The sequence below is a fragment of the Podarcis muralis genome, chromosome 11, assembly GCF_964188315.1.
Source record: "Podarcis muralis chromosome 11, rPodMur119.hap1.1, whole genome shotgun sequence".
NCBI classification, from domain to species: Eukaryota; Metazoa; Chordata; class Lepidosauria; order Squamata; family Lacertidae; genus Podarcis; species Podarcis muralis.
In genome coordinates, this window is record NC_135665.1 from 66,543,344 (window position 1) to 66,556,066 (window position 12,723).

Below are 12,723 nucleotides of genomic sequence, written 5' to 3' on the forward strand. Positions count from 1 at the left end.
CAGCTCATTTCCACAAATCTAGCTTATTTTAATATTGTGTCTAGGGACGCGGGTGGTGCTGTGGGTAAAAGCCTCAGTGCCTAGGACTTACTGATCAAAAGGTCGGCGGTTCGAATCCCCGCGGCGGGGTGCGCTCCCGTTGCTCGGTCCCAGCGCCTGCCAACCTAGCAGTTCGAAAGCACCCCCGGGTGCAAGTAGATAAATAGGGACCGCTTACCAGCGGGAAGGTAAACGGCGTTTCCGTGTGCGGCTCTGGCTCGCCAGAGCAGCGATGTCACGCTGGCCACATGACCCGGAAGTGTCTGTGGACAGCGCTGGCTCCCGGCCTCTTGAGTGAGATGGGCGCACAACCCGAGTCTGTCAAGACTGGCCCGTACGGGCAGGGGTACCTTTACCTTTACCTTTAATATTGTGTCTCAGACTTGAGGCCTTGGGGTGAATTGTGGGTAAATAATATTCATAATCACAATAGGCAGTGTGGTGTAGTGGTTAGTGCTTGACCAGGACCTGGGAGAGCAAGATTCAAATCCTCACTCAGCCTTGTAGCTCCCTGGGTAACCTTGGGCCAGGCACTCAGTCTCAGCCTGTCCTACCTCACAGGGTTGCTGTGGATAAGAGAGAGATGAGGAGAACCATGTCCACCACCTTGACTCCTTGGAGAAAAGGTGGAGTATAAAAGAAATAGATTAAATAAATGAAATAAGAAGAGTTCAGTGGCAGAGCGCATCCTATGTTAAACTATGGAACTCCCGCCATGAGGAGGCAGTGATGACCATGAACTTGAATGTCTTTGAAAGAGGATTAGGCAAAACCACAGAGGATGGGGGGGAGTATCAATGGCTATTAGCCAGGAGGGCAATGCTCTACTCCAGAGGCTTTCAACCTTTCTGAGTCCATGGCTCACTTGACCAACTGCGGCTCCCCTGTGGGGCTCAGGAGCCCAGTTAGGTCCCCCCCCCCTTGCCTGCAGAGCTGGCAGCCTCTCACCCCTTTTCCAAACACCCTCCCTTGTGGAGTGTTCCCTCAGCCTCCTCTCCCCTCTCCTTGGAGTCCTCTGGGCAGCCGCTGCTGCCGCCCCATGTCTCTGAGCTGCCCTCCTGCCCCAAAGAGAGGGGCCTCCCAGAGCCACCATTCGCCTGTGGGGCTTAGAGCCAGGGCTGCTGCAATAAACAGCTGTGCAAGCCTTGGGGAGGCAGAGACGCATTAGGGCATCAGAGGAGGGAGGGAAGGGGTCCAGAGGCCAGGGTTGCCCACAGCACCCCTGACCACCATTCAGGGCACCTCAGGGTGCCACGGCACGCTGGTTGAAGACCACTGCTCCATGCAGTTGGAGACAGCAGTTCTCCTGGAAACCACAGGAGGAGAGCGCTGCTTGCAAGCTTCCCATTGGGCAGCCACTGAAAGAACAAGGTGCTGGACTGGAAAGGGCTACTGGCCTGATCCTGCAGGCTCTTCTTACGTTCTGATCCTGCTGTGTATGGCAGAAGGTCCCAGGGTTGGACCTCAGCACCTTCAGCTAAAACGGCGTTCCGTACTGAGGCTGGGAAAGACCACTGAGCCTCCTGCTGCCATGAGAGAGCAAGGAGGGCTGTTTCCGATCAGAGCTGAGGAGGCCCAGCTAAGTGGCCAAGGGTTGGGCTCCAGGAAAGGTCTCCCCTCCCTGGGCTCACACATCCAGGCTGTGTCCCTCTGGGCGTGAGATGCCTGGGTTGATTCTGTCTTCTCCCTGCCTTTTTTGGCCAGTCTCCAGCTGCTGCTCCTTCCTTCCTGTTTGGTCTCCAGCACCGTTGCCTAGTGACGCACAATGCCACCCCCCTTCCCTTCCCTTCCCCTGCTGCCCCCTGGGAATCCAGGACAGCCCAGCCCCTGCACTGCTCTCACGGGCCCTGTTTGCATCCCAGAACAGCCAACATGGAAGAGGAGCCCATTGAAGATGTGCCCATGGGGCCCTTGGAGGAAGAGCAAGAGCAGGGGGGTCAGAGGACCTCCTCCACCGCCCTGGAGGTGGAAGAGGAGATCATCCTGCCTGCTTCCACTTCCTTAGATGACGAAGACGAGGAAACCATCTTGCCCGTGTCCACATCCCTGGAAGGGGAAGATGGTGGCAAGGAGACGTCCCTCCCGCCTTCGGAGTGGGAGACCTCCGAGTCGCTGGTCCCGCAGGAGCAGAGCCCCAGCAACGAGGGGTCTTCTTCCCAGCCTCTGGAGAGCTCTGAGCCTTCTTCTTCCTTGGCCTCCTCACCTTCCTCGTCGGCCGTTTCCTGGAGGAGGCAGAAGGACAACCAGCTGCAACCCCTGGAGGAGGTGGAGGACACGGAGGAGACCACGGCGGAGCTCAGCAGCATCCTTCCCCAGAGGAGCCTGGAGAAGAAGGCCAAGAAGAAGGGCGCCATGGTCAAGAAGGGAGCTCTGAGTAGGTGGCGCGGGATCTGACCCACAGGGCAGGGGGCTTCTTGGGGAGGACTTTGGGTTGGCTGTGCCCGGGAGGAGGGGGTGAGCATTCTAGGGGAGCAACATGTGGCACCTGGAGGCTCTGCAGGACAGGGAGTCACAGCATCATAGAACTGGAGAATTGGAAGGGATCCCCAAAGGGCATCTAGTCCAACCCCCTGCAATGAAGGAATCTCAGCTGGATCATACATGACAGGGAGTCACCCAGTCTCTGCTTAGTGCTTAAAAACCTCCAAGGAAAGGGAGTCCACCACCTCCTGAGGGAGACCGATCCACTGTTCAGCAGCTCTTACTGCCAGAATTCTACTGTGTTACCATCTTCCTTAAGGGACGCGGGTGGCGCTGTGGGTTAAACCACAGAGCCTAAGACTTGCCGATCAGAAGGTCGGCGGTTCAAATCCCCGCGACGGGGTGAGCTCCCATTGCTCGGTCCCTGCTCCTGCCAACCTAGCAGTTCGAAAGCACGTCAAAGTGCAAGTAGATAAATAGGTATCGATCCAGTAGGAAGGTAAACGGTGTTTCTGTGCGCTGCTCTGGTTCACCTTAAGTGGCTTAGTCCTGCTGGCCACATGACCCGGAAGTTGGACGCTGGCTCCCTCGGCCAGTAAAGCGAGATGAGCGCCGCAACCCCAGAGTCGGCCACGACTGGACCAGGGGTCCCTTTACCTTTACCATCTTCCTTAGTGAGTCAGGCAAACTGCTGTTCCAAATAATGCTTTTTGAAGAGCGGGGGCCCAGGGGGTGAGTTTGTGGAACCAAAGCAGCGGGGCCCCCCAAAAGTTTGGGAAGCACTGATTTAAATCATTCCTATTTAGCCTTTCTGAAGTGAACTGAGCAGATCACGAAGCACCAACTCTTGCTGGGCTGGGCTTACAAGTTTATGAGTAAATGGCAACCAGTCCATCAGAAGCCGTTCCTCTCCTAATCCTGCTGGGCCGGATCCCGTCTCTCTTGCCAGACTACACCGTGAGGCCTGTGGTGCCAGCTGAGAAGGCAGAGCTGATATCGGTGGCCAAAGCGATGCACCGGGAGAACTTTGGCAAGAACGTCAAGGAGCTCTTCCACCTGGAGAAGGAGGCAGCCCTGAAGTCCATCGAGACAGGTGGGCGGAGCCTGCGGGCCAGGCAGATGCTCCAACCTGTAACGTGTGTGTGAGTATGCACAGGCCCATGTGCAAAGTTCCGCTTTTAGGCAAACAAAACCCAAGGCACGTGTGCAGGAGGGGACCCACCTGCCTTGGCAGCAGCACATGTGGAAAGCATCTTGGCATCAATGCCAATTGCAAACCTAGCAGTTCAAAAGCACACCAATGCAAGTAGATAAATAGGTACCGCTGTGGCGGGAAGGTAGACAGCATTTCCATGCACTCTGGCTTCCATCATGGTGTCAGAAGCAGTTTATTCCCGCTGGCCACACGACCCAGAAAGCTGTCTGTGGACAAACGCCGGCTCCCTCGGCCTGAAAAGCGAGATGAGCGCTGCAACGCCATAGTCGCCTTTGACTGGACTTAACCATCCAGGAGTCCTTTACCTTTTGCCTTTATGAGGCAGCAGTGTGACACAGCTGCAAGTGCAATTTCAGGCTGCCTTAATACAACCGTAGTCTCCAAATCAGGAGAAGAATTCGTTCCATTTTATTCTGAGCTAGTCAGGCCTCACCTGAAGTCCTCTGGGCGGTTCTGGAACAGCTTCAGAGGTGGAGGGCTCCAGCGGAATGGAGAGCTAGTCCTGTGCGGACAGGTCAGAGGAACTGGGTGTGCTGAGCCTGGAGAAGAGAAAGAGAGGGGGCGACAGGAGTCGTCTTCTTCTTCCTCCTCCTCCTCCTCCTCCTTCTCCCAAGGCCTGACAGGATCTCACAGCCAGAAGGGGCTGCTGTGGCTGGTTCTTTGCTGCCTGCGAGGGCAAATGAGGCAACCGTTTACCAGTGGAGCCAGCGGGCTTTCCCTTCACGGGAGCTCCTTGAGCAGAGGCTAAATGCCCACCTGCTGGCGATTCCCACAAGATCCCCTTCGTCCTGACCCTCTTGCAGCTGGAGGGTGAGCTAGGACTACAGACGGCCTCCCCAAACTCCGCTTCCGAGGGTTTCTGGTGGGACCATTTCTGCCACTGGATGTACTGGAAGCCCAGCATTTGGGGGTTGAAGAACCCTCTTTACTCTCTCCCCAGGTAAGACACGAGAGGACCATAGATGCCAACTGTGCTGTGCCAGCAGGGGCAGCCCCCATGAGGAGATGTCAGGCCCCCCACAGTGTTTCTGCCACCCCCAAACCATACTGGCCGAGGAGGTAATCCCCATTCCCAGCAGTGGGGTTATGAACAGGGGAAGCGGCTGGATCCTGGTCCCGTCTGTTGGCCCACCTGGCACAGCAGGATCCGCTGTGGCTCTCCGGGGTCTTGGGCAGAGAGAGAGGGGCTTTCCCCAGCCTCCCACCCCAAATCCAGTGAGGGGGCAGGGGGCAGACGCAGACCCCATGAGCTGGGCTCTGGCCCTGACCTTCCCCTCAAAGCTTCCTCAGGCAAGCAGCACCCCCACGCCCAAAGCCTGTTTGAGTGTAGAAGGAAGGGCACAGCTTGGCATGGGGTGCCCCTTTGTCTCCCAGCCCAGACGCTGTTCGGCAGCCCAAATGGTGGCAGCAGCAGCAGCCCTTGCCCTCTCCCACGGGGTCATGATTATGCCAAGGAGGCATTTGGGCTCCCTAGAGGAAGGTTGCAGGAGGAGATGGGGCTCTTTTCTGCGCTTACCACATGCCTTTAAAGCACATTCAGAGAGCGACTGTCGTTTACCCTTCAGCCGCTACAGTCCTTCCCACAGGGGTTAGGCTCAGCCTGGTAGAGGCAGCGCCTGGTGGTCTGGAGCGGCCAGGCCCAGATATCAGGGAAGGAGTGTGGGGGAAAGCTCCTCACCTGTGCCAGTTGGGCCCAGGCAGTGGGTGGGCTCAGCTCCCCTGCCTCCCGTCTGCCTGAAAAGCCGCCTCTCCCACAGGCCTCTATATCGGCTGGCGCTGCCCAGAGTACCTGTGGGACTGTTTCCGCGTGGGTGACGAGTCCAAGTGTTTCTGTGGGCATCTGCTGAAGCAGCACCAGGTCTATGTAGGTAAGTCATGGGGAGGGGGGAGGTAAGGAGCTGGCAGTCAAGTCGTTGGCCCTGTCTGAGAGAGGACAGAGGGAACTGTGGGCATCGGAACCAAGGGCAATTCTGAGCCCTGCAGTAGAAGTGGCAGCCCCGCCCCTTATTGGTTTGCCCACAGCCCGTGATGTGCAGGTCTCCTGCTTCCGTCCACGGAGGTTCCACTTAGCTCTCATGGCAGTTCCTGCTTGATGTGCCCTCCGTCAATGTGCCCAGTGCTAATGATGGCACTCAGGTGGCAAATGCAGCCATCATCTCACAAAGAAACACTCCATGGCTCGTTCAGTCATGGAATCCTCCAGTTTTCAATTCTTGGATCCCCAGAATCAGCGGCGGAGGAAGCTGTTCAGGCGCCTGGGGTGGGGCGAGCTGCCCTACAACTGGGGGGGGGGGAGGTGGCGGGCGGACCATTTGGGCAGTGCGGAGTGGTGGCTTGGGTGCGCTGCAGGCTCTGTGGTGAGTGCCGCCCGGCATTTTGTCACCCCCCTCAGTGGTGACACCCAGGGCAGCCCACCCCCCCACTGCCCCCTTCCTCCACCCCTGCCCAGTATGAGAAGGGACTGGGGACGCCATGTAGACTGACCCCACCCCCCAAACTCACAACTGTGCATAGCTGTCAATGTTTCCCTTTTTTAAGGGAAAATCCCTTATTCCAAATAGGATTCCTTGCAAGAAAAGGGAAAATTTGACAGCTATGCAACTGTGCTGCGTTTCATCTACAGTGTAGATAAATGCTGGCACACCTAGGGCACGCCCATGGCAAGCTCTGCTGTGGCAAATCTTGCAAAGTGATGGCACAGGGGATATGGGGCACGTTCAGCTCCACAGGGTGGGACATCTGTCTCTTGCCACAACTCGTCTCTGAGCGGCTCCTGACTTTCTTTCAATTCCCCCCAAGGACTTCCCCAGCCCCTCCTCGGGCTCCTTCTGTCCCCCCAGCTCCTCCTGACCAGCTCACTGCCGCTCCTTTCTCCAGACAGGCGGGCGACCGTGTCCTGCACCCTGCAGGGGTGCAAATGCCAAGCCTTCATGTTCATCCCCTCCCGCCCAGAGGAGGTGGGCGAATTCTGGCTGCGGAGGAGAACCGGCTTCGACCCAGCGGCCTGGCGGGCCAAATGCCGCTGCAAGCACACCCACGAGGAGCACACGCCCAACGGAGCCCGGGGCTGCGGTGCCCGAGGTGGGTGTCCCTGGGGTGCAAGGAAGGGGAGAGGGTGCCAGGCATGAAGGCCTGCCCTCTGCAGTGGGTTGGACAAGATGACCCTGGGGACCCTTCCAATTCTACATTTCTCTCTTTGCCGAAGCCCATATCCTTGAGGGTCTCTTGGCTGCTCCTGTAAGAAACAGGATTTCAGGAGAATCAGAACCTGAATGTCCATTTGTTCCCATTCGGATTTAAAGAGCAGTTTTCACAGAGAAAGGACTGGGGCAAAAAGAAAAGGGCACTCAGACACAGCGCTATAAATTGTAGACCTGTGCCTAGAAAGTGTGGGGAAAAGCTTTGTGTGGGTGAGCCCTCTGGTTTGACAGAAATCCCTTGTTGCCCTGCACTCTGAATAGCCCTTGTTCCTGCTGTGGGGGACACAGTTTATAAATCCTTGAAATATCCCCCCCAAGGGGCCTCTTTGGGGTCTTCCCATGAGCCCAGGAGAGTTGAGAGGGGCATGCAGCCCGGCCTCACATGGTGTCCTGCCCCCAACCCAGACAGGACTCCAGACCCTCCAAGTCTCCCTATTTTCCAGGGACATCCCTGACTTAGAGAAGCCGTCCCGGTTTCTGATTTGATCCCAGAATGTCCCACTTTCCCTTAGAATGTCCATATTTTGATCGGAGAAATGTTGGAGGGGATGGAGTTATGTGACCCTGAGCGGCCAGAAGGCATTTCAAAAATGCTTAATGTTTTTATATATGTTGGAAGCTGCCCAGAGTGGCTGGGAAACCCAGTCAGATGTGTGGGGTGTACAGAGTAAAATTATTGTGATGGAATGGGATGTCCCTATTTTCATCGGAGAAATGTTGGAGGGACCCGAGGAGGGCCAGTTCACACATTTCAGCCTGCGAGCCCTCTCTGTATTACACAGACCCGCCAGATCCTCCCATGCCTGGAAATGGGTGGCCCAAGGGGGCCTCTTCCCCCACTTTCTTCACAACAACCCTGCAAGGTTGGTTCCTGCCTTGCTTGAAGCTGCTTAACGTGGGGGCAAAGATGCCCCCACCCCCCAGACTGGCACCCCACCCCCCAAGCACTGACGCCCCACTCTCTTTCCGCCCTCTAGGCTGCTCCTGTCAGGCTTTCACCTCCAACTTCTTGTGCGCTGCCTGTGACCGGCGCTGGGAGGAGCACGAGACTTTCTTTGAGTCGGAGGAGACGCGGCGGAAGGGGGGCCGGCCGTGCGGTACGAGCAGGAGGGGAGCAAGGGAGGGGGCACTGTGGGGGCCACATTTCCCCCTGCCTATCCTTCTGGTGCCCACAACTGAAGCTAGCCAGTTTCCCACCCTTCCACCCCAATTCCATGGGGCTCTGCTCCAGCGAGGGCAGCCCCACAGAGAGCGCATTGCAGTAGCCTGGCCTTGAGGTTGCAGAGGCAAAGATCTGTAGACTTTTTCAGCAGGGGGCCGGTCCACTGTCCCTCCGATTTTTGTCGGGGGCTGGACTATATTTTGAATGAATTCCTATGCCCCACAAATAACCCAGAGATGCATTTTAAATAAAACGACACATTCTACACATGTAAAAACACGCTGATTCCTGGACCGTCTGCGGGCCAGATTGAGAAGGTGGTGGGGCTGGATCCGGCCCCCGGGACTTAGTTTGCCTACCTATGGTATAGGTTAACACACTCTGACGCTCTCTTTCCTTGGATATGTTACTTCAACAAGCCAAGCCAGACCTGTGTGCTCTGCATTTACCTTCTGAGATTGTGGAGGTCACCCTCACTTTTCACAAAACTGCTGCCAGCCTTGCCATGGAGCCTCTGAACTCTGCAAATTAGCTGGTATTCTGGCCTTGCAGGGGCTGGGCTGGATAACCCTTTGGGGTCCCAATTCTTTGAACAAAGGAGCATCTTCATTTTCATCCCTGCAAAAAAAATTCCTTCCAGTAGCACCTTAAAGACCAGCTAAGTTAGTTCTTGGTATGAGCTTTCGTGAAGAAGTGTGCATGCACACGAAAGCTCATACCAAGAACTAACTTAGTTGGTCTTTAAGGTGCTACTGGAAGGAATTTTTGTTTTGTTTTGACTATGGCAGACCAACACGGCTACCTATCTGTAACTTCATCCCTGCAGTTACCCTCATGTCCAAATTCAGATTCTACAACCACCTGGGCGTTTCCCCACTCAATATTCTGGTTTCAAAGCCTCCCCGATCTTTCCTGGAGAGCCAGCCTTTGGGTGCTGTGTCCTCCTGGCTTCCCGGGGCCCTTCCTCCTGCCCCCCCCCCCCGTCAGGCTCCGTCCCACACCTGCCTCTCTTTCCCCCAGGAGAAGCCTATCTGCCTTTTGCCGAGATGCCCGAACTGCGCGATGCCGTCCTGACGGGGCGCTCCGAGGACAGCTCTGCCTACCAGGCCCTGCAGGGCCAGGCCTTCCCTGCCCTGCCTGCCCCCTCTGGCTCACGCGCTCTGCCTCTTCCCCCCTCAGGGCCCCGGAGGATAGTGGAGAAGGACCACAAGAAGGCCTGAGGGTGGCCGGCGGACGGGACCCCCCCCCCCCCACAGCGAGAGGCAATAAAGAGAGGCTGCTCTAGCCGGCCGCGTCTGGGTGTCTCTTCCGGGCCCCTGGGGGGTGGGGGGAGGGCTCTGCGGGGAATCCAGGGCCAGAGGGGGCTCTGGGGCAGGAGAGGGGTCAGGATGGGATTCCTCCCTGCAAGAACACCAGGCTAGCTGGCTGGATCATCTAGTCCTGTTCTCACAGGGGCCAAATACTCCAAAGAACCAAGGGGTCTGGATAGACTGCCTCTGGCCCTGGAGGCTCCGTAGGAACATGAGAAGAGCTTGGCCAAAGCGTCCTGTTCTCAGAGCCAGAGGCCACAAGGGGAAACCCTCAAGCAGACCTGAGCTCAGCTGCAACTCTCCTGTGGCTTCCAGGAACTGGGGTTCAGAAGCAGCAACGCCTCCAGCCGCAGAGGCAGAGCGCAGTTCTTAAGTTGTGGGCGAACATATCAGACGACACAGCAATTCTTCAAAGAGCTCTTGTTTATTCACAGGCCAGAACAGAACTGAACTGAACGGTTCTGCCAGCCTGCTTATATAGAGTTCAACTACAAAACAACAGTAACAACTTTCTGTAACTATCCAATCACTGAACGTCACTTTCAATTCCTTATTTGCATACGTGGACCTAAGTGAAAACTATCTAGAGTATCCCCCTGCTGGCCCAGGGTAAGAACTTCAGGACATAACAGCAGCCATTGCGACTAGCAGCCTTCAATAGCCCTCCACTCCATCAGTTTCCCGTTTCCAAGTTGGTGGCCAGCATGGCCTCCTGTGGCTGGGAGTTCCACAGATTAACAATGTCCTGTGTGAAGGACTTCCTTCGCACAATGTGGCTCCCGCAGGGAGAATGGGCAGCTTTTTCTGAACCAGCTACCAGCTGGGGCTTCCATGGCAGCCTTTGAGAGGGGTGAGCTGGCAGGTGGGCTAGGGCAGGGCCCCAAAGAATGAGCCAGGGGGTGCCACCCTCCAGGCCAAGGGTGGGCCCAGTGCCCTTTTTTCTAGAAAAAAGCTGAAGTTGTTACAGGCAGGGCTTGTTCTGGCCCTGGTCCCAGCCTCCCCATTAGCCTTGCAGGGGACTGCACTCGATGAGCCTCGGGGTCCCTTCCCATTTTGAGATTCCTCAAAGTCAGATGGCTTTCCTCCTGCCCGTCCTCGTATTATTTGGGGCTCCTGCCCCACTGGCCACATGACCTGGAAGCTGAACGCCGGCTCCCTCGGACAATAAAGCGAGATGAGCGCCGCAACCCCAGAGTCGTCCGCGACTGGACCTAACGGTCAGGGGTCCCTCTACCTTTAGGAACACAATAGCCAGAGAGTTGGATGGAGAGCTGAGCTGGAAGCAGGAGACCCAGAGACCTGCTTGCTCTGGGCTGGGTATCCAAAGCCGCGACTGTTTGGGGGTTGATGCTGTGAGCCCCTCCAGCCTACGCTCAGGTTGTAGAGCCGTGCAAATTGTAGCAGGAACCCCCCCACCCCAATCATTCTGTTTGTACAAACTTCACACACACACACACACACACACTGCATACGCCACATTTCTGTTATAAATTCATAGAAAATCAACCATACATCGGATTTGCACTGTTCCATTTTTATTTTACTCCATATGACAAGAACTAACAAAGGGGGGTGGCTTGGCCCTGGTCAGCCATAATCCCTTCACCATCCCAGCACATCCACCGGAGCCCTGCCCAGTTGCTATGCCAACCCTGATGATCCCAGACAGAAGACAATCAAGATCCCAAAGAACTTGCATATGGGAGTGGATTCAACACGGACTGAAACAAAGGACAATGATCAGATCTTCCCTCAGGGGGCAGGAAACTGCAAACTCCCCTTTGTCTCCTGGAAGTGACTCATGGGGAGGGGGGAAAGGAGGAACCAGCCAGGTGACAAGACACTCAGGTTACCACCAACTCCTCCCTCAACCCCTCCTTTCTGTAATATATGCATGATGTTTCTGGGGGTGGGCTTGACCTAGAGGAGGGGAATTTGAAAAGTTTTTATAAGACCTGGCACACTATTTTTCTGGGTCTTTCCTCTCACCTGCAAGTGAGGGGAGCACCCTGTCGCGACAGTCTTTCTTCAATAAAGACCAGGCCTACAGGCTGCTGATTTGCTTCAATTTACTCTGGTTGGTGTCTTTGCTTTTTGTCTAAGGGAGCCCTCAGATTTTTCCGGTAACAAAATGAAACCAGATACCCTAAACAGCACAATGGCAGGACACTTGAGCAAGAAGGACGGGAGGAGGGTGGCAGCAGGGGAAGGATGAGGCCCTGCCTGCTTAGCCTCTGCTGGATGGTGAGCAGGGCCGTTGCTAGGGAGTGGTGAGGAAGGACCCCACCAGGCGAGGGAGGGGTGCAAATCAGCTAAAAATATGTCTAGAAATAAAAATATTGGCTAGGAGGTGCAAGATCACCTAGCCATGGCTCTGATGACGAGACCCCTTGCAGTGGCGTAGCGTGGGTTGTCAGCACCCGGGGCAAGGCAAGTAATTTGCGCCCCTAACCCATGGATTCTCCTTCATGGATCACTGCCTTGCCGTGGCGAAGGGGCTTGAATAACTCAGAGAAGCTATGAGCTATGCCGTGCAGGGCCACCCAAGATGGACAGGTCATAGTGGAGAGTTTTGACCAAACGTGATCCACCTGGAGCAGGAACTGGCAAGCCACTCCAGTATCCCTGCCAAGAAAACTCCATGGACAAAGACAACAGGCATATAAAAGTTATGACGCTGGGAAGGAATACGACAAGGCTGTATATTGTCCCCCTGCTTATTTAACTTTTATGCAGAATTCATCATGCGAAAGGCTGGGCTGGATGAATCCCAAGCCGGAATTAAGATCGCCGGAAGAAATATCAACAACCTCAGATATGCAGATGACACAACCTTGATGGCAGAAAGTGAGGAGGAATTAAAGAACCTTTTAATGAGGGTGAAAGAGGAGAGCGCAAAATATGGTCTGAAGCTCAACATCAAAAAAACGAAGATCATGGCCACTGGTCCCATCACCTCCTGGCAAATAGAAGGGGAAGAAATGGAGGCAGTGAGAGATTTTATGTTCTTGGGCTCCATGATCACTGCAGATGGTGACAGCAGTCATGAAATTAAAAGACGCCTGCTCCTTGGGAGAAAGGCGATGGCAAATCTAGACAACATCTTAAAAAGTAGAGACATCACCTTACCAACAAAGGTCCGTATAGTTAAAGCCATGGTTTTCCCACTAGTGATGTATGGAAGTGAGAGCTGGACCATAAAGAAGGCTGATCGCCGAAGAATTGATGCTTTTGAATTATGGTGCTGGAGGAGACTCTTGAGAGTCCCATGGACTGCAAGAAGATCAAACGCATCCATTCTTAAGGAAATCAGACCTGAGTGCTCACTGGAACGACAGATCGTGAAGTTGAGGCTCCAATACTTTGGCCACCTCA

At 55.4% G+C, this 12,723-nt stretch overlaps 1 protein-coding gene across 1 annotated transcript; it reads left to right on the plus strand.

The window, feature by feature from the left end:
• Window positions 1–1,819: 1,819 nt before the first annotated feature.
• FAM221B (family with sequence similarity 221 member B) lies at window positions 1,820–9,322 on the plus strand. The gene is made up of 6 exons (XM_028748229.2): window positions 1,820–2,413; window positions 3,410–3,553; window positions 5,434–5,544; window positions 6,554–6,757; window positions 7,854–7,973; window positions 9,059–9,322. The coding sequence occupies exons 1-6, from the start codon at window positions 1,912–1,914 to the stop codon at window positions 9,256–9,258; spliced, it is 1,281 nt and encodes a 426-aa protein (XP_028604062.2). The 5' UTR covers window positions 1,820–1,911; the 3' UTR covers window positions 9,259–9,322.
• Window positions 9,323–12,723: the final 3,401 nt, after the last annotated feature.

Excerpts from the sequence above, each read along its gene's own strand:
- FAM221B (XM_028748229.2), top strand. The coding sequence starts at position 1,912 with ATGGAAGAGGAGCCCATTGAAGATGTGCCCATGGGGCCCTTGGAGGAA. Across the intron at positions 3,554-5,433 it reads CCTGAAGTCCATCGAGACAG|GCCTCTATATCGGCTGGCGC; the intron begins GTGGGCGGAGCC and ends CCTCTCCCACAG. Across the intron at positions 6,758-7,853 it reads CCGGGGCTGCGGTGCCCGAG|GCTGCTCCTGTCAGGCTTTC; the intron begins GTGGGTGTCCCT and ends TCCGCCCTCTAG.